Source organism: Copidosoma floridanum, unplaced genomic scaffold (assembly GCF_036245765.1).
Source record: "Copidosoma floridanum isolate Cflo_tuat_1 unplaced genomic scaffold, Cflo_Japanese_pri ptg000021l, whole genome shotgun sequence".
In the NCBI taxonomy this organism is placed as follows: Eukaryota; Metazoa; Arthropoda; class Insecta; order Hymenoptera; family Encyrtidae; genus Copidosoma; species Copidosoma floridanum.
In genome coordinates, this window is record NW_028321898.1 from 32426691 (window position 1) to 32452178 (window position 25488).

Consider the following 25488-nt stretch of genomic DNA (forward strand, 5'->3'; position numbering starts at 1 on the left):
TCCATCATTTTATGTATACACGCGCACATATAATAACTATATTCATAATAGATGATTGAAATCCACGACTGATGTATTTGTCTATGAATATATGTTGATTTTAATAAGAAAATAGCATTAAATTTATCAAAAGAATTTTTTTTATTGTACAACAGCCACTCCATTCGTGAACTTAATCGAAAAATGTATTTTCTTTACAAATTATTTTTTCTTTTTCAACTGCTTGTTTTTCTTCTTTTCTTCGCGCTTCCTTTCCCGGTCTGACAAACTTTTGTACAGTTTGTAACTGAAGAACACTGAAAATTAAAAATAAAAGCACGTGAAAAATACTTGCCTAGACAGTTCCTTGAACTATACAATTTCACCCCAAGTATATAAGTGAATGTTAATTAGCTAAAATGGCGATGAAAATCACATGCATGCGCACACAAAATGCAGGATGAGAAAGGATTAGTAGACAGTACAATCGATAGATGAAAAAAAATAATTAAACGTTCAAAAGATGATCATGTATCGAGACGTGCAATATACTGTAAGAGATTAAACATGAATGTATTGTTAATCAAATTCAATCCAGAGTGTGGTATGGTTTGTGTTAGAGTTTTTGTTAGGCGCAGTAACATGTTGTTTGAGTAATTTCGATAAAACCGCTTAATTTTACCAAAGATAAGAGCCAAAACCGAGAGCATGGCGACGAGCATGAAGAACTGGGAGAAAAAGACCGAGCCCGCGTATTGCGGCACGCCTTCCTCGACGAATTCGTCCGGTGTCTCCTCGGCACTGGACCTTCCGTACAAGATCTCCTTGCGGATGGACTCCCTGTCCTCGGGGGATAAGCCGGTCATCGAATCCAGGGCCTTGAGCAGCTCCTCCTTCGTGGGCATCTTGCCGCCTGGGAAACCTGGCATTTCTTCGTTCTCGACAGTCATGTCCTCTTGCTCATCCGAAGATGCCAACACCAGGATGGCCTGCACGGCCATTACCAGCAGAAACGCCCATCCAACTGTTTTCTTCAGCATCTTGAGTCCTTCGTTTTCTCCTTACCGATGATGTCTCGATCGCTATCCTTTGAAATCCGATTCCGATGTTCATCCGAGGGATTCGAAAACGAATTTGTTTCACAACAGTGACCAATACACGATCGCCCTGAGTATAGCATCGTCGCATGTAGGTATATATCAATGTATTCTAGGATGAATTAGTAAAATGTGTCACGATCGCGAACATTTAGTTATATTTTGATTCAAGTCCGAAATTTTCTTTTTCGTATTAGGTAATGAAAAAAGAAAGGTAATATATTTGGTCCCCTATAATTTTCCGTTTCATTGTCAAGAAATTAAAAAATATTTTTCAAGTGTGGACAATCGGAAAAGTAGGGCCCAGATAAAATTCTATATTTTATCACAGGTATTCTTATTTGATAAGGTGGAAAACAATGCATAAGAAATAATAACTTTCAAACGGGCAATTTAAAAACAGAATTTCGTGCGTGTACATTAATATGTAACGTGTCTCTTACGTAATTCTGGCTACAATCTGGTTGAATTTTTTTCGAAACTGTAACTAAATACTTAACGTCTTTACACTAATTTAGGATTATGTTGTAAGTACCAGCTTCGATTATTCCCACGTAACAAATTCAAATGTGATCGGTTGTCCGTTGCAATGATTTATTAAGCACAAAACTTTCGATGGTACTTTTTTTAGAGTTAGTTGTATCATCAAATAGTACGTGTCAAATAATCATCAAGTATTGTAAGTTTGGATACCGAATAAAGTAATGCCTTGACGAATAAAGCATACGCACACGTTTAAAAATTTGTATTTTACCGGTCCATGAAATATTCAAAGACATAAGCCCAAATGAATATGGCACCACGGCCGAACGAACGTGGACGCGTGACATTATTCGCGGTTTTTCTTCTCGAGTGAATTTTGAATGGCGAAACCATAAATTAACAAGATGTTTGGTAGGTGAGTGAAAAAAATACCTGATAAACAGCTCAAGCGTCGTGCACAAACCTGCCTGTCGACTAAGAGCAATGCGAGGTATCTACAACAAAATACGTGCCCAACAGAGGTTTCTTGGCGCTACGCGAGAGTGTTGGTTCACATACGTGTGTACAGATAAGTAGACTAATTTTACTCAAAGTTCAGTATGACATTATCAGGAGAAAGAATATAACGAATACCTAAAAGCTACGCGCGCACACATGATAGTATAGAGTGCGATGCGTCTACGTGGCCGATGTCGAAGAAGAAAAATACAGAAAAAAAAAGAGGGAGAAAGATTATCCGCGAGCGTGTGCGTCTGGAATATGTGTAAGTATTAAGAATATGTGTAAGAATTAGAGGGACCGTGTAACGGTGTAAACTGTATGAATGAGAGATAAGATAATACCTATTTTTACGGGTAAAATAATATATATTTTTTGCCACGTGGATGTGGCTCATCGGATGCAATGCTTGCGAATCTGGTAATGTATGGTGTGTATTTAACTGCAATAAACGTCACTTGAAACATTATATGTTATAGGTATATGCGGTATTATACGTGTAAGATAGTAAACCTGCTGTATGCGCTCATCCATGGAGAATTTAAAACTGAAAGTCCGGCATCTGTGGCGCTTACAGCTTCAGCTTATGTACTTTGACAGAGAGGAGTGTACAAATTTTTAAAAAATAAAGTCCAACCGCGACTTGATGTTCGTTTTCATTTATTTTTGAGGAAAGGGCGCTTTTGCTTTTTATGACCATAGCGAAATTTATTATTACAGAGCTACATGGGGGTGTCCCTTTGCCCGACGTACTCTGATTCTGATGCCCAATTCGGGCGTACATGTATGTGAATATATTATTATCTTTGTGGAACAGAACACCCTCGATCTCGTTAACAATGGTGTTTTTGTCTAATTCGTGGAAAATCATGTCAAATTGTTCAGCGCTTTTTCACTAAGTACTTACTTTTTTTTATTTTTTTTTTAATGTTATCTCTTACCAACAGACTCGATATTTCAATCAATGAATATACAGTTATTTTTGTTATTATTTGTTGACAGAAACTCCTTATGAAAAAAAAACCGCAACTATTTTGTAGTAATTTTTTTATTTATGATTTCGGTTTTCATAGACGTATATATTTCTTTGAGGAAAAGTGTAAGGTGCATGTCAACAAGTACCTTTATGTATATGTATATTCGCACTTGTTAAAAAATGTTCAATAACTCGCGCGAGAGAGCCGGAACATATCATACAATGCGTTTATTGCTAATAAACAAATTAATACTGATGAAAGCAGCTCGACGTATAAGTACATGTATTGTATGCAGTACAGTGCAGTGACAGAACAGGTGTGCAAACATCAGGCAGGTAGTGCAGTGGCAGAAGAAGAGAGTATAAATAAAAGACTTGCGAAAAAAACATTTTGGAGCAATGGGTATAATTTAAAGTACTTGAACATAGGATAGTCAAAATTTATTTGAAAAAGTGAGAACTGCAGGCACTTGTAAAGATAATAAAAGTAAAAGTGAGTGAACCCTCTGTCGCAAATAATAATACCTATGAAAGAAGTGTTAGAAAATCTCACCGGAAAGGCTTATAATTATGACGGCTGGGATGACGAAGACGCCGTTACTAAAGCCGTGCTCGATAGGACCCTCCGGGCCGCCAGCACTGAGGTCGACCATCCTATTTAGATTCTCGCGTCAATAATATTACGGATGATGGATGTACAGATGTTGTGACCACTTGCTTGCGCGCAAAAATTATTGCACTCGCAGTAGCAGGTATATCGGCAACTTATATCTATATATATAATATATTATTGTCCAAGCTGTGTGTATAAGTCGATTGCTCTGATGTTGACGTAGTCACTTCAATGGAAAATCGCAGCTAGGCTCAGCTTGACAGTAACAGCCCAACTCGCTTATTGTTGTTACTACTGTTATTACCGGGGGCCTGCAATAAGGCCAGCTGAGATATCATCTGAACCCGACAGTTCATTACGCGTAATTGGTGTGGGTGTCCGACACTTGGCATAACTCATGTAGGTATACAATAATATAATAACAATGATAAAATTGCCTAAAGCTGAATGACTATAAATGTCATTGCGTTCGGCTCGAACACTCTTTGTCAACTGCGCCCCTTGTACCTATAATATATGTATACACACGTATATATACTGTACATGTACACGACGCTTCCGACTCCTTTTTTCCCTTTGCTTCCATTCTATCTCATTCTTTCCCACATTACGTGCTTCATGCGATTATTGATTTTTCGACGAGCCAACCACCTCTAAGTAGATACATACATATATACTTACGTAATATTTTAATTCACGATGGATATATACATGTAAACTGTTGTAGCAGGACCTCCTATACATACATTCATGCTAACCGAAAATGGCAAAAAATTATTTTTACCACATTTGTGTGCACTTATTTTTTTGTTTTTATCGACAGCGTTTTTTTATTACGTTTCACATTGTAAATTTGTTTTTTTTTTTTTTTAATTAAATGATAAATTAGTAATACACACATTCTACTTTTCGTATCTTTTGCGCAAAACCCTTCTCCGAATGACACTCATTTTAAAAACACCGCTCGGTATATTATATTGTAGTCGAGTGTACCATATCGATATCAGCTTTGTTCAATATTCGATGTCTTGCAAAGTCGTTTGGTTTTGAGACGTCATTTGCGATGGAGCGATATCTTAAATAGGAAAATGGGTTATTTACGTCACATTACGCGAATTTATCGATATATCGCATGTCGTCGTGATTCGCTCGTGAAAAAATCCTGATTTATCGATACATCGACATGTTGAGTCTTGTAGTACTCTCGAGAACGTTCGATTTTATCGTTCGTTCGTTCGGTTCGTTCATTTCGTTCGTTTCGCTCGTACAGTTTGTGCTGTTCAATTATTTCTTATGCTCGTTAGACGTGGTGTCTATTTTAAAATAAGCTCACATATTAATATAAAAGACAACAATTCAGAACCTTTGTGACAGTTGGCGACTATTATTATTTCCAAAAGTGGATGACCCAAGCCAATAAATACAAAATGTCTGAACTCACTTAGTAGATATAAGCGAACTAGTTCGACCGAAATGAACGAACGATGAAAATCGAACGTGCCCTATAGGTATGTAATAGCCTCCTGGCTGGCAGCGATTGCGGAATCACCCTGTGTTATACCATTCCGTCGTTCCTGTTTTATTTGGTCACATGGGGTTATACCATTCCAACGTTCCTGTGTTACTGGGTCTGGGTCCGTACCATATAACTTTTTTTGCTTTGCAGGCCTATGTTATAACATAGGTCGATGTACTGAAAAATAGTTACATGGTACGACCCCAGGGTGAGATTACATGGAGTCTGGCAGTCTGCAGACTGGCAGAATCGCGCTAAGTTTAAAATATGTTTCAATATTAATATTTAAAACCTGTTACGTAAGCAAAGAAATAATTATCGTAATACATTTGCATTTCTGTATTAACTAATATTTACGAAAAAAAATGAGACGAAAAACGTTTTGTCACAGTTACATATTGTTATACATACCAGATTACATCAGTGACCCTACTGACCGTCTGTGCGATGTTAGCATGAATCTATAAAAAAAGTTATAAAATAATATTTGACACGTTTTATTGTAAATGAAATTGATTGTAACTAAGCCTTTATTCGGTTATGACAATAGTTACAATTTTTTCTTTATTTTACTAAATTATTCTGAGATGTTATAATTTAAACATAATTTAAACTTAGCGCGATTCTGCCAGTCTGCAGACTGCCAGACTCCATGTAATCTCACCCTCATTCGGTTACACTATTCCGTCGTTCCTGTGTTGTCGGGTCAAGTGGGGTTATACCATTCCAACGTTCCTGTTTTATTGAGTCGTTGAGTTATACTATTCCAATGTTTCTGTGTTATATTATCTCGTTTCTGTATTCTGTGGGTGTATAATCATAATCTGCAGTCACCACCAGCCAGTTTAATATGTAAGGCTGCAGTCCCATGGTACGAAATAGAGCTCCGCAATAAACTGTCCGCAATAGAAGCAGCCAATCAGAGCTATTGCGGACATTTCTACGTCGGAGAGGCACATATATTAGAGAGGCACATGCTATGAAGCACAAGTAGAAGAAGACACAACATCGAAAGTGGATATCTGACTCTCTCGCACCCTCAGCTCTTGGTCTATATATAGACCGACGTTGTCTGCTGTTCTGCTGTATCCTCTACTCTCTTGTGTGTGCGCGTAAAATCGCGTATGTAAATAAATGTACACAGTTGCGCACACACACTGACATTCTCACTTGTCATTGTCAGTCACTTTGCTCAGCTTTGCTATGGTCGTCTGCAGTCTGCACTTCAGGTTATTTGTGCGCCTGCAGAGAGTATTTGAAGGATATAGATTATAGAATTGGTTTTTAATTAACATAAAAACACCAGAATGTCTCTCGTTGATGACAGTGACATCGAGTTCGTGAAAATTAAGAACCTGGATGTGAACCAGGCGCGCATCCTGTGCTGTGAGTGTGCGACCCCGATCGAGCCGAACCCCACAAACACGTGCATAGGCTGCCTGCGCACGCGGGTCGACATCACCGAGGGTATCCCTAAGCAAGCGGTCCTTTATTTCTGTCGAGGATGCGAGCGCTACCTTCAGCCACCTGGTGAGTGGGTCAAGGCCGGACTGGAGTCACGCGAGCTACTCAGCCTTTGTCTGAAAAAGCTGAAAGGCCTCAATAGGGTCAAGCTCGTCGACGCGGGTTTCGTCTGGACGGAGCCCCACTCTAAGCGCATCAAGCTCAAGCTCACAGTTCACGCCGAAATAATGACAGGCACGCAGCTGGAACAGGTCTTCATCGTCGAGTACACCATTGGCCACCAGATGTGCGATGACTGCCATCGTACAGAGGCCAAGGATTACTGGAGCGCCTCTGTCCAAGTGCGTCAAAAGGCCATCAACAAGAAGACCTTTTACTATCTAGAGCAGCTGATACTCAAGCACAGGGCCCACGAGAACACCGTTGCCATCAAGCCCATACATGACGGCCTCGACTTTTTCTATGCTAACGAGTCGCAGGCACGAAAGATGCTCGACTTTGTCATTTCCGTATTACCATGTCGCTACCAGCACTCCAAAAAACTCATATCTCACGACATACACAGCAACATCTACAACTACAAGTTTACCTTTAGCGTCGAGATCGTTCCCATCTCTAAGGACAGTATCGTGTGCCTTCCCAAAAAATTGACCCACCAATTAGGGGGCATGAGCGCGCTCTCGGTCGTCTACAAAGTCACCAGTGGTATACACATGATCGATGTGTCCTCCGGACAAATAGCCGAGCTGAGCGCCAACGTCTTCTGGAGGTACCCATTCAACAGTATCTGCAATCCAAAGCAGTTAAAAGAGTTCACTGTCATAGACATAGAGCCCATCAAGGAAAAAGACAAGAAGAGGTTTCCTGGGCAGGGTTACATATCACACAAGCACGTAATTGCAGATGTCTGGATTGTTAAAACAGAGGACTTGGGGCTTGATCAAAACACAATTCATACTCGAACGCATCTAGGTGGTATCCTCAAACCAGGCGACTCCGTTCTTGGTTACTTGCTTTCTGAAATCAACGTTAATGATGATAATTTTGAAAAGTTGGACTCACAAGTAGTTCCAGATGTCATACTGATTAAAAAGTTCTATGGCCATGACAGATCAGCCAGACGCAGAGCAAGGATCTGGAAACTGAAACACCTTGCTGAAGATGTTGATATGGGTTCCGAGAACAACGACTACAACGAATTTTTGGATGAACTGGAAGAAGATCCTGAGATGAGAGCCAATGTTAATATTTTCCGAGATAAAAGTAAACAGGTTCCAGTTGATGCAAGTTGCATCGATCCCACAATGCCACAGATAACGTTGGAAGAAATGCTCGACGATCTTTTGATCGAAGACGCAGAAATGACTGATGTTTAAAAAAAAATTATTGTTGGCCTCTGTACCATTGATAAACTATTTTTATCAGTGAATGCTGTTGATATTTCATTTTTTTTAAATAAAATACAAATTTTGAGAGTTTATGATTGTTATTTTTTACTGCTGATCACAATTTTTCCTAAAAATTTTTTTTTCTGCAAATTTAAAAACCTCTGAAGATTGACGGTCTTCGAAACGTAAGTAAAAAATTCAAACGAATCTAACCCACGTGTGCTGACTACAGACGTGTGCTTTTAAATTTCGGAGCCACCTCCCACTCTCGCTCAACACGCCCCCTTCTCTTCCCCTTCAACGATGCAACGACGAACAGACGAACGACACAACACGCGCGATTGTTCGTTTGTTGATCATCAGCTCCAAAGAGCTGACGCGTCCCTTACGTATACCAAAATTACCAAAGACTCAAAACCACGTTTATCGTTGTTGTACCAACCACTTACTTGTCAAACAAAATAGTTTTACTGTAGCTTCCACTAGTTCTCTCGTAGTTTTAAGACATTTGTTAATAATCCAGGACAGCACAGCACGTTGATTGCAGTTTGCAAGTTTTCATAATGAAGCCTTTGAAGTTATTTGACCACAAGAAGCTTCTTACTCTTGTGCTTTTTCAAATTAGCTGCATCGCAGGTTAGATCAAAGTTTTTTTTTAATGTGAACTAGTTATTCACTTATTTAAGCCACAAGCTTTAACAATTATTATCCTTTGGATTTAGCAGCGAGAGATGTCGACTACGTCACTTGTGGCTCCGTTACTAAATTGATGAACACAAATTACAATGTAAGATTACATTCGCACGATATTAAATATGGCACGGGAAGTGGACAACAGTCAGTTACGGCTGTTAAAGCCATGGAGGATGGCAACTCGTACTGGGTCATCAAGGCTCCAACTGGAAAACATTGCACGAGAGGGTAATGGTTTTAACATTTTTTTTTACTGCCGTAAAATCGCAATAATAAAGTATAATTTGTTTTTACACTCTAGAAAACCAATTAAATGTGCGGATAAGATACGCTTGGAACACTTGTCCACTAAAAAAAATCTCCACTCTCACCATGTTAGCTCACCTTTAAGTGGTAAACAAGAAGTTTCAGCTTATGGAAATCATGGAGAGGGTGATACTGGTGATCATTGGCTAGTTGTATGTCCTGGAGAGTATTGGGAAAGAGATGAGCCAGTAATGTTCAAACACATGGATACAGACGCGTTAGTATAGTTATTTATTATAATATAAACAGCAGCAATAGGTGTTACAAAAAAATACTTATTTGCAATCATGTTTATGGATATGTTTTACCCAACTTCAAATTCTCAATTACAGATACTTGGGAGTAACAGAACGGACTTATGGTTCTCCAATCAACGGCCAAAGCGAGGTGGTTGGAGATTATTCTACTGACAGCAACGTATGGTGGCAAGCCATGGAAGGTGTCTTCATAAATTCAGATATCAAGTCGCATCTGAACACACACACTGAATTGTGATTTATAAGCATATTCAATGGGAGTGATTTATTTGGATTGAATTTTTTTTTGTAGCAAATTACTTGAGAAAACTGTATGAAATACTTTTATACGTGTTATTGTGAGTGAAGTGTACATATTTACCACAGGTGGTTTAAAATGAAATTAAGTTTTATTCATAATCATATAAGTTGCTCTTAAACAAGAGTTCTTTTTCTTTTTTAGTGAAGTAACACTAATTTCCAATATGAAAAATAAAAATAATTCATTCTGAAATTTGATTCTGTGAAAATCTTGTAATTTGATATTTTCTTACAATCTCCAATCACACAGTTTTTAGTTCACATTTTTCGTCTAACCTGTTGGAATGCAAAAATCCGTCAAATGGGAAAATAAAATTAACGACTCCATAACTTCCAAATACTTCTATAAGATCTTGATGCTTTGTATCATTAACATATTTCTGTTTTCCTGACAAACAAGCATATAATTTCCATACAGCATAAAAGGAAGAAAAACAGCCAATTGAAATAGAAATATTGAACACGGTAACTAAAAGCATGCTGATGATCTGGTCTGTTCCGTGAAAAATAAATTGAAGCAGTGTTATTGGAAAAAAAAAGTTAAGTGCAAAGTAGTAGACATTGAATTTTGCAGTACCCATTTGCACAAAATACTCATATAAATATGAGCCTACAACGGAGACAGAGTAAATACAAGCTAGAGATGCATACAAACACGCTATAATAAAGTTGCCCATGTTTTGACGCAGTATGCAGCTTCCTAGAAAAAAACAATGATGATCGCGATAATAATAACATTTATGACAAAATGGACAATGTTGAGTTGATCGGCGTGTGTACTGCTTACACTTGTCACAGTACCAACAGTATCGTGACCCGGTTTCCAAGTCCTGCAATCCTTCACAAGAGATCATGGAGAAAGGTATCACAACACTTTTGTTGATGTTACAGATGAGATACCAATTCAAGTAGAATTGTATCGATAGAAAAACAAATAGCGGCGATATTGTATTCTCTATGTACATGGTAACAAAGCCTATAAATAAGCTGAATAAAACTGTAATAGCTGGACATATTGTATGGGCAATGTGGTGTACCTTTCTCATCTTTCATATCAAAATTTGATTTTGTCATAACGTCTTCCAAGTATCAGCTTTATTCCTTATTTTTCCTGAATTAATTTTTGAAAACTCATATGTTTTAAATAATTTCCATGCATTACATTTATATTTAAATGCACTTACATTCATACATGATTTTCATAAAACGGAGTCAAACTCTCACTTTCTTGCTTTGTATATTTTTGCGATTTCGCCATGTTGAATTTCTGTCCCCACTCTGACACTCTCTCCGCCCCTTTGTCATGTATATGTATATGTTTTTGTTGAAGTACGGTGTAATTTAAATTAATGATCGTTTTTTCTTTGTAGTTGAACTAATGGAAAAAAGTATAAGTCGATGTTTGTATATACTTGAGTTTAATAAATCACTAGTATCACCATAAGTAAATGTACAGTATTGTATACATGGCCAAAAAAAAATCTTAGTCTTGCACACATTAAAATGTAAAACTTTTTCACGTGCTCAACATTAGAGCCATCCGCCAATTTTTTAAACATTTTGTTACTCAATATTAGCAATTAATGACCTAACTTCTAGGCTTAACTTACATCAAAAAAAATAGAAAAAAGTTCAAATTTTGAATTCCTATGCTTCTGTAAATTACATCATAAATTTCATCCATTTGATTAAATAAAAATGTGTTGTGTAACGCAATAAATTGTTTATATTTTAGTTGAACATAAGTAAGAAATATAAGTTAAATACTGAGTAAAATAAATGTTTACTAATTCGCTATGTAAAACTTGAACTTTTTAAAACTCTATTGACTATTGAAAATTTTGTGTCGTTTACTAGAAAAAACATACTTATTTTTTAAAATCTGATAATACGTCAAATTAATTGTAAACTTAAAAAAAAAAAAAAATACAAATACAAGTACGAAACATGTTTTACACCGTAAAAAACATGTTTTTTTTTTTTACTGTTTTTCAGATAACCTTGTCAGTATTCAGTTGCATATACTCTTTGGTACAAGGTTATTTTTATTCATTTTCAATACAAGTATAAAAAATTATAACAAATCAGACGTATGATCAGACATAAAAAATCTTCCCTGGGAATCAAATATCTCATGTAATTAGTTTTTACCAAACCAAAACATGGTCTTAAAACAAATGTACATCGCGGCCATTATATATACAAGTTTCATTTTTTGTTGCTGTTGCTGTATTTCTGACTCAATAGCCATTACACGTCGATTTAATTTTCCAACTTGGCGTCTTAACTGTTGCACTTCTTCTCCAGGCGGTAGTGAAGCGTCTAAGACACCATATGCCGGTGTTTGTTCTCTGAAATTGTTTAGAATCATAAATTATTTTTAATTATTAAATTAGTCATTTTTTTCTTAATGAAAAGTTCAGCTTATATTAGTTTACAAGTTCCCTTTACATTTCATACAGAAAAATAATTTCCATGTAAATGAAAACAATTTATGAACACAATAAGAAAAAAAAAAATATAAATCTTCAAAACAACAAACGAAAAACTGGGAACGTAACAATATACCTGGTATTTCTAGTAACCACTTGAGTTTCATTATGTAAAGTAGCACGAGGTTTTACAGGCATTACTTCAAAATCTGTAGACTTGTTTTGCCTGTTATCTTCGTCTGCAGTAGGAAAATAATGTGTGTCTAATGTCAATACCCGAGGAGGCGTCTGAAAGAAAATCAATGAACTTTGCTGATAAATGAAAACTAAAATTGCAACATGTATTTTTTTTAAATTCAAAACCACTTACAATACACCGCACAGCAGGAGTCTCAACAGACGGTAAAACTGCGTTTTCTAAAGCTATTTCTCTGGGGGGTGCTTTAGTACCTATATGCTGTTCTTGGCCTGAAATCGAATGCAAACAGTTATAACGATAATATTGATGATTGAAAATAAGTAAAATATAATGATAGGCACCAGCTACTAAAATTCGATCTGGCACATGCATTTCTAATTTTTTGGACATCATGTTCCAAGCTGAACCATTTGTGCCAGAAATTTCTTGATCAGTAAAGTCACCACTAACTCTAATACTTTTGGGAACTCTCATTTTTTGGCTTATATCAAGAGTATAGTTTGGATCAAAGAAATTGTCAGCTTCGCCATTGAAACGAGTTGGACTGTGAGCATTGGCCATAATTTTGTCTGAAACTACAAGTACATTAAATTAAGTAAATAATATCAAAATTGTCAAATAAAAGTAAAGATATTGTAAAACAAAACAAAACAAAATTCTAATGTCTAATGACAATGATGATAGGTATGAACATAAAATGCAGTGGCATGGCAAGGAAAGTACCCATTAAAAAGTGAAAATTACAAGACTCTAAATGAATTGGATATGAGAGATAGGTTGCAATAGTAGCAATAGCAGGGAACAGGTGTTTTTCCTACTTGATATTTAGGTCCTAAATATGTCGACATGTATGTATGTTGATACCTATATGTTACGAGTTATGAGATGAGTGTGCCACACCATATTATGTATGTACTCATTATCTGAAATAGGAAAAGAAAGAAACATGATCAAAACCAAGATGATCATTGAGCATGAATGGAAAAAAAACAGATGTGTAAAAACATGGGGTTGAGGTGACAAACATGAGATATTAGATTTCAGGGAAACAGAATTACCTGTTCGACAAAGTACGTCAGGCACTAGCTACTTGTCGACAAACGAATACAGAAACGTATGTCTAGTCTTCTCTAATTCTAGTAACACACTTTTTTTCGCTTCTATATACCGTCTTCTATGTATAGCTGTATTAATTGAAGTTGACTGGTCGCTCTTGACTATGTAGTCGCTGTCGCTGTTAACTTCTGTTCTTTTTATTTTTTTTCTTCCTTTGTCTCTTTTTTTCTCGCGAAGCAAACTTAAAAGACACCCTTCAATAACTGAAACTTGCTTCTTGTTGTTTGCATTGTTATCATTATAAGTACCTATTCTGTGCTCTATACACGCACCAGCGCGCAATTTTATAGAATCTCTCGATTCGATTCTCCTCGATCAGATCTTCATCGGGGTCACACACGCATTAGATGCGTAAGTACTCGCACTCACGACTCACGAGTTCACACATCGACTTCACGACCTGATCCGTATTTCGGAATCTTATGAAATGTCGTCTGCACGAATTCGCGGTTGTATACATATATCGATCGACTCTTGAGATGTTGAGATTTAAAAAAAATTCAGTCAAACATGCAAACTATATACTTATATATACCCAACAAGGTAACAATTTTTGGTTTAGAACTTGGACCAAGTGTATACTGGCTTATAAGAGCATTAAGCATATTAGCATACAAATTCGTATGAATTTGGAGGGTATTTTCCATTAATTCTTGATTATCGATCTTCGATATTTACTTAACTCTCTTCGATTCACGGTTCACGGTTGTAAACATAAACAACTGGTTCCCGCCAAAACGCAGTGCTCTCTCTGCAGTCTCTGCACTGCTGCATCAGAAAGCAATGTGCAATGCATCGTGTAATGTTTATTTAATTAATTTTCATTCATTGTAGATAAGGTGTTTGTTTATTTTGTATTTAATACAAGTAGACGAGCACATTGCCTTTGTCAGGTGATAAACGGCTAATTTAGGTTGGATATTTTTAGCCGATTTCTTGTTTTTCCAAAAGCCATCTCTCGTTACCCCCAAAGCAACCATGGCAGAATCATGTAAGTTCTCCCTTTTTTTTTATCTTAAATTTTAATTTAGTCATTATTAACGATTCTATAGTAAATTTTTGTAACCATTTTATATTGTCAGAGCTTTTTTTGTGAATTTAATTTGTGCCATTTATTTGATTGTAGCTTTAGCAGCTCAAAGGAGCAAACGTCAAAAACTAGACAAGAATGGTCGACTGTCAGCTTTGGAAAAACTAAAGCAATTGAAAGGCAGTAAAAATAAATATAAAGTGGATGATATGGATAATATATATGATGAAGTAGATGAAGAGTCTTATAGTAAAGCTGTTTTAGATCGACAGTATGACGACTGGATTGTTGATGATGGTAAATTCATTGGTTTTATTTTAAAATTAAATTGAAATTTGAAATATTTTGTTAAATTGATAAATGTTTTATAGGAGGTGGTTCTGGCTATGTGGAAGATGGACGTGAAATATTTGATGATGATCTGGATGACGAAAGTGTACGTCAAGCTGCAAAGCGTGAACAGACAAAAGGTCCAAGAAAACGAAAGCGAGAGACAGAACCCAAGAAGGGAAGTATTACAAGCATGTTTTCAAGCATGGCTGGTAAAAAGAAGGCAGAGGAAAAAATTGACACCGACGATATTCTCGGAGATCTTCTGTCAGAGTTAAAAAGTGATACCGATTCATCAAAACGTAAAGATACACCAAGAAGTAACAAGTTTCTCACTAATAAAACTACTCAGGCGTAAGTTCACATTTAAAGCACAACAGTACAAAATCATGGATCTGTTTTTGCAGCTCTTAAATTTTTATTTACAGATTGGATGATGACAAATTATTGGATAACTTGATAAAAGCAGAATTAAAAAAGCCGAAAACTGTGCTTGATGATTTAGAACATGAAACTTTGTATGATAAACCAAAAAAATCAAGTGATGAACCAAAACCAAGTAATGAAAAGAAAATAACAAAACCAAAAATAATCAGCGAGGAAATAATCGTGAAACCAAATACGAATAACGAAATAAAAATACTGAAACAAAATATTGAAGAGAAAGTAAAAACTAATGATATTAGTGAACTAGAAGAAAATACAGAATTGTTAAATTTCGATGATGATTTCACACCAGATAGTTTTACAAATGTTACATCTAAAAATGAAACTCCCATTACAAACAGCACGGTATCAATTCAAAGTACTGATAAAAACATTACAAGCAATGAGGATCTCAATCAATACATTGGTGATGTATGTATGTTTTATTTTTCTTGAAGTTAAAAGTTCAAATATAAAATATTTATTTTTTCCAGATATCTGACTTTGATTTTGGTAGTACTGAGATAGATTCAAGTACAAATCAAACTATTCAAGACAAATCTCAAATGTGGAAGGAAAAAGGTGCTGAGCTAGTGAACGATGATATATTTGCAAAAGCTTGGGAGGAAGATTTTAGTATGGCGAAATCGGTGCTACAAACGCAATTTAAGGATGCTGACGAAAAAATGTTGCCATTACCCACAATCGGGGGTGACGACGAAAACGAAGAGGAAAAAATGATTCGATTCTTTTGGTGGGATGCTTTTGAAGATCCCTACAAGCAACCTGGAGTTGTTTATCTGTTTGGCAAAATTTTTGTTGATAGCCTCAATGAATACGTGTCATGTTGCATCAGTGTGAAAAATATACCTAGAAAAGTTTATTTACTGCCTCGGGACCACGTAAGTTTGCATTTTAAATAATTTTTAAAAATGTTAAATTTGTTTAATTGTTTGTTATTAACAGCAACAAGAACAATTTGACAAAACAGAAAAAGAGAAATTCATATTGGACATCTACAACGAATTTAAGGAATACACAATAAAAAGGGGAATAAACGACTTTCGTTCCAAAGATTTGGTAAAAAATTATGCGTTTGAACGGAAAGGTGTACCTATTATGTCCGATTATCTGTTGGTTGAATATCCAGCGACGGAACCAGCTGTTGAATCAGATTTCTCTAGCCCACTCATTGAAGCAGTTTTCGGTACTTCAGTGAATGCCCTTGAACTGTTCCTCATAGAAAGAAATATAAAAGGCCCTTGTTGGCTCAACATTAAGGCACCCCTCCCTGTTGATAATCGTTTTAGCTGGTGCAAAGTCCAAGTATTTATCATTATTTTTTTCATTTCATCTCTAGCATGCTATTAGTAAACCTTAAATGCATACGTTTTATTCAGGCAATTTGTACAAGAATGGAAAATATTACTGTTGCTGTTGATCAGTCAAATACCTTAACAATACCACCCATTGTCATGGCCACTATCAATGTTCAAGTATCTTTGAATCCCGTTCAGCAAAAAAATGAAATCGTGAATATTGGACTCTTGCTTCATAATAAATTTCAACTAGATAAAGCTCCACCTAAGCCACCATTTGATAACCATTACTGCTGTAATTTTCTTTTTATTTCTACAGACATTGATGAATTATGTTGGTAAATTAAAGTTAACAAATGTTTTAGTTGTGACGCATCCTCGAAGTACGGGTTGGCCCATAAAAGGTAGAGATCGATTATCCAAGATTACAAAAACGACAGTGATCCAATGCGAAACGGAGCTTGAACTGTTTGAAAAATTTCTCGAGACCATTCATCGCTCAGATCCTGATGTTATTGTCGGCTATGACTGTGGTTTTCAGTTTGATGTCCTTGTTAGCAAAATTTTGGCTCTTAAAGTGAAAAATTGGAGCTGTCTGGGAAAACTTAAGCGTTTTCCAGCGCCTTACTTTAAGGTAATAATTTTTCTTCACTTATGAGGTATTGTTTTTGAAATATCTTTCCAACAGTGCGCGTTTTTCAGGGGAAAATAAACTTGGGCCAAATCTTTTGCGGTCGACCAGTTTGCGATGTAACGACTTCTGCCAAAGAATTGAATTTAAAAGTCAAGAGCTACGACCTATCGTCACTTTGTGTCGCTGTAAGTTTGCATTTCTCTATTTTGTAAATATTGAGCAATACGCCAGACGCAACATCTATAAATCTAAGTAATTATTGGCACAGGTATTGAAGAAAAAAGAGTACGAGTGTAAGGAAATAAAACCCGAAGACTGCCCAAAATATTACAGCTCCGTTGAAAAATTAGAAAAATTAATTGGAGCCACAATGATGGAGGCCTCCTATATTATTAGAATCGTTGTAGAGCTGAACATTCTCCCTTTGGCTCTACAAATAACTAACATTGCCGGCAACACGTTATCACGAACACTTTCAGCTGGTCGAGCTGAGAGGAACGAGTTTCTGCTCTTACATGCTTTCCACAACAAAAATTATATTACACCAGATAAAAGGTAATGAAATCGAATGTGATAATACTTAAATTTTAATACCAACTTTAATCAAAGAGACTACAAGTGACATGATTTTTGCAGAACAACCAGTAAAAAGAAAGAAGATGTAGATCAAGGAAGAAAAAAGAAACCAGCATACGCCGGTGGTCTGGTTTTAGATCCAAAAAAAGGTTTCTATGATAAATTAATTTTGCTTATGGACTTCAACTCGCTGTATCCAAGTATTATACAAGAATTCAACCTATGCTTCACTACGGTACCGGGGGCAGCATACGAGGATGTAGAGGTAAAATCTTTTAGTTTTTGAAATAGTTTTCTATTTATTAAATACTTATTCAATCCTTTATCATTTAGAATTTGTCGTTACCTGAGTCGTCGGTGGAACCTGGGATAATACCTACGGAAATTCGCAAACTCGTTGAGAGCCGCGTGGAGGTGAAAAAGCTAATGAAATTAAGAAATATCTCACCAGAACTCAGAGCTCAATATAATATTCGACAAATGGCTTTAAAGCTCACAGCCAACTCCATGTATGGCTGTCTTGGAGCAACACACTGTCGTTTCTATGCCAAAGGTCTTGCAGCTCTCGTAACAATGAAAGGTCGCGAGATCCTACAAAACACAAAAACTCTTGTTGAAAAGTGTAATTATGAGGTAATTTATTTTACAGTTCTCCTTTTTTCACGATTTCGATATTTTACTCAAGTCTTCATCTTTTTTTTTAAACTTTTTTAAACTTTTTTTGTCCAAAATTATTTTAAAGGTCATTTACGGTGATACCGACTCTATTATGATCAATACAAATATTCTTGAATACGACCAAGTGTTCAATATCGGTAAGGACATAAAGAAGGAGGTGAACAAATTGTATAAAAAAGTCGAGCTTGACATCGATGGAGTTTTTAGGTATCTATTACTATTACAAAAAAAGAAATACGCCGCAGTGAGTATGAGTAAAGCTCCAAGTGGACAGTTGGAGTATACAAAAGAACTAAAAGGATTAGATATCGTAAGAAGAGACTGGTGTGGCTTAGCTTGTGATATTGGCAAGTAAGTTGAATCAGTGGCTGGATAAATTGACAGCGTGATTTTATTAACATTTTTTATTTACACTTTGAAACTTCTTTTCAGTCAAATTTTGGATCAGCTTTTGAGTGATCAGTCCAGCGAAGACCGCCTGCAAAAGATTTTCGAAATTCTGCAAATTGTCGGAAACAACCTACGTGACGGCAACTTGCCTCTATCTTTGCTTGTTATAACAAAGCAGCTTTCTAAAAATCCAAATGAATATCCAAATGATAAAAAACTGTCGCATGTGCTTGTTGCCTTGAGACTTAATGAGAGCGGCGGTCGTAAATGGAAAGCTGGTGATACAGTGCCTTACATTATTTGCGAGGTGAGCTAACAATAATAGATCATTTTGTTCTAAAAACTCATTAATTCATTAACTATTTCGTGATTTCAGGATGGTACCGACAAAACAGCCTTCGAAAGAGCTTATCACGTCGAGGAATTCAAAAAAAGCGATAGTCTTAAAGTTGATATTAGTTATTATCTACTCAATCAAATACATCCCGTTGTTTTAAGAATATGCGATCCAATTGAGGGTATCGATGATGTTTTGATTGCTCAAAACCTTGGTAACGTTTGTTTTGTTTAATTTTGTCTTCTTTAGTAATTACTTGCAGTACATCATAATACTCTAAGTTTTATTATATTTGAAGGCATTGGAGATAAATATAAACCAAAGAGAACAGTTGTGAGCCAAGAAGAGGGAGAAGTTCCATTATGTATTAAGGACAATCGTTATGAAAACTGTCAACCATTAAAATTTCTTTGTCGCAACGAAAATTGTAAAACTGAAATTGAAATTAGCACACCAGTCAGTGAAATTGTATGTATAACTTTTATAAAATAATTATTTTTACTTTAAGGATTCTCTCACGATTTCTGCATATTTATTTTTAGAATGGAGTGATTCGGCCTTCACTAGCCATGTGTACAAATCCAGAATGTGATTTACCACCATGGAAGTATGCATATGCTTTACAAAATAAACTTCAAATAGATATTCGAAAATTCGTCACAGATTACTACTACGGCGAAGTAGAATGTGAAAATCCTATTTGCTCTAAAGTTATGCGAAGAATTATTTTAGATACAAATTATACATTCCCTAAATGCTACAACTGTGCAGATGGAAACGTTCATAGAATAGTAAAAAACATATTTCTAATTTTTTTTTTTATCAAGATGCATATATCGAGTGTCATAAATTTTCTTTTTTTCAGTATAAGGAAACAGATTTGTTCAACCAACTTAGCTTTTACTTGTATATATTTACTTTAAATCAAACTCATTTAAAAAGTAAACAACATTTATTTATTCTCTATTTTTCATTGTGCTTCCGAAAAATATGAATTAACAATTGTTTTCTCAACAGATTTAAAGCCAGCACCATCTCGGGATCTTTTAGCTACATACGATACAATCAAGGAATTTGTAGAGAAGCAGATGCAGTGTAACGCATATTCAGTAGTTGATTTAACAAAGTTATTCTGGCCACATGTACAGGAAAGTAATGTAGATATCGAAAGTAAAGATATGGTTCTGACCCTCGAGGTTGAAAATTCCCAAGAAGATGAAGATTTCGAAAGCGTAAGTTTTTTATATGCTTTATAAATAATCTTCGATGTTGAAACCATGAGAAGATTATAATTTTTTTTTTTTTTTTTCCTTTTAGAACGAATGAGGTTGTGGGCCAATATTAATTTTATAAAAGTTTATTATTACAAAAAACTGTTATTTTTATGAGAATGAAAAAAAGTTTTCAATTGTAATTTGTATATTGATGAAAAAGCAGTACTCAGTATTTTTATACAAGTTATGAATTTCTAAGTAAAAAAATAACTGTTTCCCAATCAAATTCTACATATTTTTATCAATCAAATAAAAAAATTAATTCCAGGAATTTTAAGCATGGGTTAAAAAACTAAGTAAAAAAAGTGAGTCAAAGTAATTCGATTAATTTTTAATAATAACCAACATACAAGGAATTTATTAATCGGTACACAAAGTGTCGTAATACAAAAACATCAAAGAAGACATAAAAACGTAGGCCAACTTGTATGACCTTTTTTTTTTTTTTTTTTTTTTTTCTCAATTTTCCAATTAAAAAATAAAAAGTATGATGCAACAATTTCCTTACAAAATTTTTCTCAATGTACGTTTTCACTACAAAAATTTCTTAACCCTAACTGGTACTTAGTTGGGTGAATTGTCATTGTTAATGAATAAATTGAACTAGGTTTTCGTGAGTGACAAATTATTTAGTTACATTAAAATCACACACAAATAACGTGGAACGTGGATTCTACTCGCAAAAGGCGAGTGGAGTTGGAACTTTTTAATGGAATGTCTATCTATCTGAAATGGATGAGATCAGTTTCAACAATTAGGTACCTATGTTGTAAAAATTGTAAGATGAGCTTGGTGGTAGGAAAGTGGAAAGAGGCATGCCCATATTGAAGTAAGAAGCTGTAGAGGTAGCTCCGTACTGACGTTCGCGAAAATTTAAGCTTCCAGCGCCCACATGAACTGGACCCGGTTGTAAGTGATGATGGTGAGCGATGGGCGCCACAGATATTGAAGCTGGATTATCGACGCTCTCAGTAAATGTCTGAATGGCTGAGACCGTGTCAGTTGACGCGAGTGTTTGTAGAACTAGTGGCTGTGTTGTCACCGACACTTGCGGCACTGATTGGATCACCTGTACTGTCGTCGGAGTGATCTGAGGGTCTATCAGAGTGGTTTGTGCTGTCTGTGACTGATTATTATGCAACTGTTGGAAACTCGACTGTAATTGTTGTTGAGCTCCTTGCTGTTGATTCGACTGCACGCGTTTGCTATTTGAAGTGTTAATCCCATGGCGGCGTTTCATATGTTTATTGTAATTCGGCCAATTAGTAAAATGATGCTGGCATTCAAGACAGCTGTATGGTCGCTCGCCCGTATGCTGACGTCGATGAGTCTAAGTTGAATAGGAAAAATTTTATGAAAAAAATAACACACTAACGAATATATTACTTTTCTAAGCGTTGACTTACCGTTAAAATGCCTTTGAATCGAAAGCACTTGCCACAAAATTCACAAGAAAATGGCATTGCTCCTGTGTGGATTCTGTGATGTTCTCTCAGTGTGCCTTTTTCTCTGAATGTCCTGCCACATGTATTACACTGATGAGGCTTGGCACCTGTATGAACACTTTCATGCTTCTTCAGCTGCAGAGGTGTCTTAAAACTGAAAAAAAAAAATCGTACAATTTACCAAAAATAGAAACATTAAAAAATGTTAACTCATGCACGTAATGTGATTCACTTACGCCTTAGGACATTGAGAGCAGGTGTAGGGCTTATCAGCTGAATGAGTTAAAAAGTGAGCCTCTAAATTACCTTTTTGTATAAAACTCTTGCCACATTGGTCGCAAGTAAAATTTCTGACACCGGTATGAATGCGTTTATGAGTCACTAAATTTGGCTTTGTGGAAAATCTAGAAAATTTTGAACAAATCTTAATTATTTACTCCTATTTAGTCATTTTCTAGTTTCTGCATACCTTTTATCACACTGATCACAAGGAAATCTACTTTTCATATTTTCTGGTAAATGACACCTGCTGTGGATATACAATGCACTTTGCTGCCTGAAAGTTTTGCCACAAGTTTGACATACATGAGGTCTCTCTTCGCTATGAATAGATTTATGGGTATCCAAGACTTTTTTGTGAACAAACATTTTTCCACAATCATCACAGCTACGTTAAAAGTTCAATAATTAAATGAACGTTTTTATTTAGCAAACATAAAATTCTAATATACTTGGAAATTAAAAAAAATCTAACTAATACTTGCCTGTATTTTGTTTTTGTTTTGTGCCTCTTGACGTGAGTTAAAAAGCCGTAATATTTTTCATACACTTTACAACACTGTACACACATGTATTTAGCTTTTTGATTGTGTATAATTTCATGATGTTCCTCAAGAGCTTCTAAGCTGGGAAGTTTCTCATTGCAATCCGTACAAAGCCAAGGATACCTTTCTAGATTATCTTTTTTCTTGTGATTAATTTTTTGCTCTTCCTTCATATCTAGACCTGAAGCAAGCTGGTGTTCCAATACTTTCCTCGATTCCGCATCTTGACACAGATTGGCAAAACAGTTACATAAATTTTCACAATTTTTTAAATGAAAATTTTAATTATTATCACTTACCTTTTATTTGATTGTTGATAGTTTTTTCACTACATTCTTCAATAACTTTCTTATTACTTTCTTCTTCCGATTCATCTGACAAAAAATCTTGTAACTCAGGCTGATCAAGTTTCAAAAAATTATTTTCCCTTTCGGCTTTTTTCTGTTTTTCTTCATTTTCAACACCATTTGGACTCTCCTCTTTCATAAAAATATGATTGTCTCGTAATTGAGTTGATTTTTCAATTTTAACATTTACTTCAAAGTAGTTTTCAACAGACTGGCCTGTGTAATGATTTTCTTTAGAGGAATGAATGTCATCCGAAGAATTCAATGTGGCTTCTAAATCGGTAGTCGAAGAAGCAAAAAAACTTTGTCTTGAGAGAGCTTGTTGCATTGGTACCTTGAGACCCAACAACATATGATGTAGAGAGCTTTGTGCCCTGTTCGTTTTATCATAAAATTCATTGCACTGATTGAGCAGTATGCAACAATCAAAGCAAACAAACAGAGGGAGGCAATCGTTAGAACATATCTACAATGAAGTTATGGTAAGAATAAAAAAAAATTAGGATTCATGGAAAAAGAAAAAAACTATTGATAAGTAAAAAATACCTGGATGTGCAAACATTTTGTTATCTTGGTCTTTATATCTAATTTCTGACCCTCAGGTTCATAAATACCGACGAGACTGTTCCTCGGTTCGGCACACAATCGACATAGTTGTTGCTGCTGCTGTTGATTTGCTTCTGCCTCAACTGATGGCATCATGTTCAATCATTTGCTATCGGATAAACTTATAAATAAATTTTCGTCTAATACTTATGTTTGATAGGTTGCGCATATCTATATTGAATGTTTTGACTCTCAACCTCTATTTCGGAGCACTTACAAAAGTAGTTTATTTGCAAGTTTTGGCATTGGACTTACTCCATAGTAGTAACTGTTATTTTTTTTATAAAAAATAGCTCTTTTGAACTATAAGTGATCACTTGTCGGGGTAATATATGTACATAAAAGCGCAAGACATATCGCTGGCGAGTGCAACTGACAAGCGACAAGCGACAATTAATTGGACTCCATAAATTAAGTGGCATATACAAAGGCGGTGCTGCAGTTGCCGCTTATATCATCAGTTGGGAACTTGGGAATATATGCACTGGAGATCGAGGATAATGCAGCAATTAGACTTTAAGGACGTTCGGTAGTGATTGAATTTTCCAACGAATTTTTCTGAAATTTTGACCAGACGTTTTTATTGTTGTTACAATAAACCAGTCAAAATTTAAAGAGGTTCCTCTGTTTCGTTTTCGAGATATTGAATTTCAAAGTTAAGGCATTTTAACACTGTCGCTTATCGGAGAACTGACTAAATCACAGTTTTAAGCAAATTGGGCCAGTGAATTTGGCCAATTTTTTTTTATGTTACAGATAATGTTATTAATTTGATGTATACCAAGTTTTGCGACGATCGTCTGATTCGTTTATAAATAAAAAATTAAATAAAAGCTCGACCGAAACGCAACGGCAACGTCGCAAGTGGCGGGAAATTCAAAATGTTCCAGGATGTTGATCAGTAAATATCTCAATATTATTGTAGATATTTATGCATTCACGCATAAAATACAAGCTTACGTGTGTGCGTGAGTGTATGTACAGAACGCCCACCCCTTCCCATAAAAAACAATAAATGTTAATAACACGCTATTTATTTTTTTTTTTTAATTTCAAATTTATTATTTCTTCTTAAGATACAATTTTTTTGCACATTACAAAATCACATGCTCATAGTTTGAATCACTCATCTTAGAAATCATCCTACTTATCTGACATCCCATGCTGTATGAGACTTGTCAAGTCATTTAAAAATTCAAGTATTTTATTTACACTGGTAGCTCTTTTGATTAAAGGGCTTTGCCCATTTATTAGAAACGATCTTAAACCATCATTACCTTCCATAAATTTATCAACAATAATATTAAAATCTACTTTATTTTGACTTAGATTTTTAATCACTGTTTTGGGAATGATAGACGACATGGGGGAAAAAGTTGGCGAATACATTTTTTCATCAGAAATTCTTTGAATTTTCGCAAGAACATCTTTTACGGAAAACACGTTCGTTGAAATATCATCCCATGAAAGATATGTAGCGGTTAATTTTTCTAATAAATCAATATCAACTATTGCATTATGAGCGTTTTCAACAGACAATGTCAATAAGTCTTTTCCAAGATCTGAAAGCTTATGATTTTTCCTATTCGGAAAATGTTTTCTAAAAAGAGGTAAAGTGTCTACAAATCCCAAAACAAAACGTAACCGACGCAGCACGCAGCAGACGAGCAGACAGTGTAGAGTGTGCAGAGACACCTGATGCGTGTACATGAACACTCACACATTTAAGACCCGTACGACGTTGCCAAATCTTCATTCATCGCTGGTTTCCCCTCACCGCGCAAATGTTTCCCCCCGCTAACACTACCGAACGTCCTTAAATTTTGAATGGCGAAATCTCAAAAATCAGCACTCTCATATTATCAGCAGTCACGCTTACCTCACCCATCACCGACCTCATTTTTTATATTTTTCACTAAAATGCGTTTACGTAAGTATATATACTTATCTATACT

General features: G+C 35.5%; 7 protein-coding genes across 12 annotated transcripts; 3 read left to right on the plus strand and 4 right to left on the minus strand.

Moving 5' to 3' along the window:
• Nucleotides 1-6: 6 nt before the first annotated feature.
• LOC106643026 (uncharacterized) lies at nucleotides 7-4151 on the minus strand. Of its 3 annotated transcripts, none has more exons than XM_089594921.1 (3): nucleotides 3587-4151; nucleotides 662-1066; nucleotides 7-296 (listed from the first exon to the last, which is right to left on the minus strand). In XM_089594921.1, the coding sequence occupies exons 2-3, from the start codon at nucleotides 1017-1019 to the stop codon at nucleotides 202-204; spliced, it is 453 nt and encodes a 150-aa protein (XP_089451047.1). In that variant the 5' UTR covers nucleotides 1020-1066; nucleotides 3587-4151; the 3' UTR covers nucleotides 7-201. The 3 variants fall into 3 exon arrangements, with proteins under 3 accessions (XP_089451047.1, XP_089451046.1, XP_014213466.2); XM_089594920.1 differs by having other exon boundaries at nucleotides 662-1146; XM_014357980.2 differs by lacking the exon at nucleotides 3587-4151 and adding an exon at nucleotides 1992-2614 and having other exon boundaries at nucleotides 662-1146.
• Nucleotides 4152-6350: 2199 nt separating this feature from the next.
• On the plus strand, nucleotides 6351-8104 carry Nmd3 (60S ribosomal export protein NMD3). The gene has a single exon (XM_014357962.2). The coding sequence runs from the start codon at nucleotides 6470-6472 to the stop codon at nucleotides 8000-8002; it is 1533 nt and encodes a 510-aa protein (XP_014213448.2). The 5' UTR covers nucleotides 6351-6469; the 3' UTR covers nucleotides 8003-8104.
• Nucleotides 8105-8322: 218 nt separating this feature from the next.
• On the plus strand, nucleotides 8323-9761 carry LOC106643036 (stromal cell-derived factor 2). 2 transcript variants are annotated; one of them, XM_089594260.1, is made up of 4 exons: nucleotides 8323-8650; nucleotides 8740-8935; nucleotides 9009-9230; nucleotides 9346-9761. In XM_089594260.1, exons 1-4 carry the CDS (start codon nucleotides 8578-8580, stop codon nucleotides 9506-9508), a joined length of 654 nt encoding a protein of 217 aa, XP_089450386.1. In that variant the 5' UTR covers nucleotides 8323-8577; the 3' UTR covers nucleotides 9509-9761. The 2 variants fall into 2 exon arrangements, with proteins under 2 accessions (XP_089450386.1, XP_014213484.2); XM_014357998.2 differs by having other exon boundaries at nucleotides 8325-8650; nucleotides 8737-8935.
• Nucleotides 9696-10898, minus strand: LOC106643034 (uncharacterized). Its single transcript, XM_089594258.1, has 2 exons — nucleotides 10755-10898; nucleotides 9696-10681 (listed from the first exon to the last, which is right to left on the minus strand). The coding sequence occupies exon 2, from the start codon at nucleotides 10614-10616 to the stop codon at nucleotides 9813-9815; it is 804 nt and encodes a 267-aa protein (XP_089450384.1). The 5' UTR covers nucleotides 10617-10681; nucleotides 10755-10898; the 3' UTR covers nucleotides 9696-9812.
• A 73-nt stretch (nucleotides 10899-10971) lies between these two features.
• Tango11 (transport and golgi organization 11) lies at nucleotides 10972-13747 on the minus strand. 2 transcript variants are annotated; one of them, XM_014357997.2, is made up of 5 exons: nucleotides 13260-13747; nucleotides 12543-12776; nucleotides 12373-12470; nucleotides 12139-12290; nucleotides 10972-11921 (listed from the first exon to the last, which is right to left on the minus strand). In XM_014357997.2, exons 2-5 carry the CDS (start codon nucleotides 12760-12762, stop codon nucleotides 11711-11713), a joined length of 681 nt encoding a protein of 226 aa, XP_014213483.2. In that variant the 5' UTR covers nucleotides 12763-12776; nucleotides 13260-13747; the 3' UTR covers nucleotides 10972-11710. The 2 variants fall into 2 exon arrangements, with proteins under 2 accessions (XP_014213483.2, XP_089450385.1); XM_089594259.1 differs by lacking the exon at nucleotides 13260-13747 and adding an exon at nucleotides 13066-13091.
• Nucleotides 13748-14024: 277 nt separating this feature from the next.
• Nucleotides 14025-20768, plus strand: DNApol-alpha180 (DNA polymerase alpha catalytic subunit). The gene is made up of 20 exons (XM_014357990.2): nucleotides 14025-14308; nucleotides 14444-14644; nucleotides 14719-15031; nucleotides 15106-15535; nucleotides 15598-16005; nucleotides 16070-16429; nucleotides 16504-16717; nucleotides 16788-17056; nucleotides 17125-17241; nucleotides 17325-17611; nucleotides 17693-17897; nucleotides 17966-18265; nucleotides 18375-18661; nucleotides 18743-19007; nucleotides 19077-19251; nucleotides 19336-19505; nucleotides 19580-19828; nucleotides 19903-19978; nucleotides 20055-20269; nucleotides 20355-20768. Exons 1-20 carry the CDS (start codon nucleotides 14296-14298, stop codon nucleotides 20361-20363), a joined length of 4563 nt encoding a protein of 1520 aa, XP_014213476.2. The 5' UTR covers nucleotides 14025-14295; the 3' UTR covers nucleotides 20364-20768.
• LOC106643033 (uncharacterized) lies at nucleotides 20680-23907 on the minus strand. Of its 2 annotated transcripts, XM_014357994.3 has the most exons (8): nucleotides 23751-23907; nucleotides 23474-23642; nucleotides 22880-23393; nucleotides 22521-22803; nucleotides 22226-22423; nucleotides 21993-22160; nucleotides 21718-21910; nucleotides 20680-21641 (listed from the first exon to the last, which is right to left on the minus strand). In XM_014357994.3, exons 2-8 carry the CDS (start codon nucleotides 23627-23629, stop codon nucleotides 21066-21068), a joined length of 2088 nt encoding a protein of 695 aa, XP_014213480.2. In that variant the 5' UTR covers nucleotides 23630-23642; nucleotides 23751-23907; the 3' UTR covers nucleotides 20680-21065. The 2 variants fall into 2 exon arrangements, with proteins under 2 accessions (XP_014213480.2, XP_014213481.2); XM_014357995.3 differs by having other exon boundaries at nucleotides 22880-23261; nucleotides 23474-23907.
• Nucleotides 23908-25488: the final 1581 nt, after the last annotated feature.

Bases quoted from the DNA above. Each gene is read 5' to 3' on its own strand.
- LOC106643026 (XM_089594921.1), bottom strand. From the start codon at position 1,019: ATGCTGAAGAAAACAGTTGGATGGGCGTTTCTGCTGGTAATGGCCGTG. The intron at 297-661 runs GTAAAATTAAGC...TTTAATTTTCAG, and splicing joins GGTTTTGGCTCTTATCTTTG to TGTTCTTCAGTTACAAACTG.
- Nmd3 (XM_014357962.2), top strand. From the start codon at position 6,470: ATGTCTCTCGTTGATGACAGTGACATCGAGTTCGTGAAAATTAAGAAC.
- LOC106643036 (XM_014357998.2), top strand. From the start codon at position 8,578: ATGAAGCCTTTGAAGTTATTTGACCACAAGAAGCTTCTTACTCTTGTG. The intron at 8,651-8,736 runs GTTAGATCAAAG...CTTTGGATTTAG, and splicing joins TCAAATTAGCTGCATCGCAG to CAGCGAGAGATGTCGACTAC. The intron at 8,936-9,008 runs GTAATGGTTTTA...TTTACACTCTAG, and splicing joins GGAAAACATTGCACGAGAGG to AAAACCAATTAAATGTGCGG.
- LOC106643034 (XM_089594258.1), bottom strand. From the start codon at position 10,616: ATGAGAAAGGTACACCACATTGCCCATACAATATGTCCAGCTATTACA.
- Tango11 (XM_014357997.2), bottom strand. From the start codon at position 12,762: ATGGCCAATGCTCACAGTCCAACTCGTTTCAATGGCGAAGCTGACAAT. The intron at 12,471-12,542 runs GTGCCTATCATT...ATTCGATTTCAG, and splicing joins AGATCGAATTTTAGTAGCTG to GCCAAGAACAGCATATAGGT. The intron at 11,922-12,138 runs GTATATTGTTAC...AAACAATTTCAG, and splicing joins GTGGTTACTAGAAATACCAG to AGAACAAACACCGGCATATG.
- DNApol-alpha180 (XM_014357990.2), top strand. The intron at 17,898-17,965 runs GTAAAATCTTTT...TTTATCATTTAG, and splicing joins CAGCATACGAGGATGTAGAG to AATTTGTCGTTACCTGAGTC. The intron at 18,266-18,374 runs GTAATTTATTTT...ATTATTTTAAAG, and splicing joins TTGAAAAGTGTAATTATGAG to GTCATTTACGGTGATACCGA.
- LOC106643033 (XM_014357994.3), bottom strand. From the start codon at position 23,629: ATGATGCCATCAGTTGAGGCAGAAGCAAATCAACAGCAGCAGCAACAA. The intron at 22,161-22,225 runs GTATGCAGAAAC...AAAATTTTCTAG, and splicing joins TGTGATCAGTGTGATAAAAG to ATTTTCCACAAAGCCAAATT. The intron at 21,642-21,717 runs GTAAGTCAACGC...TATTCAACTTAG, and splicing joins GATTCAAAGGCATTTTAACG to ACTCATCGACGTCAGCATAC.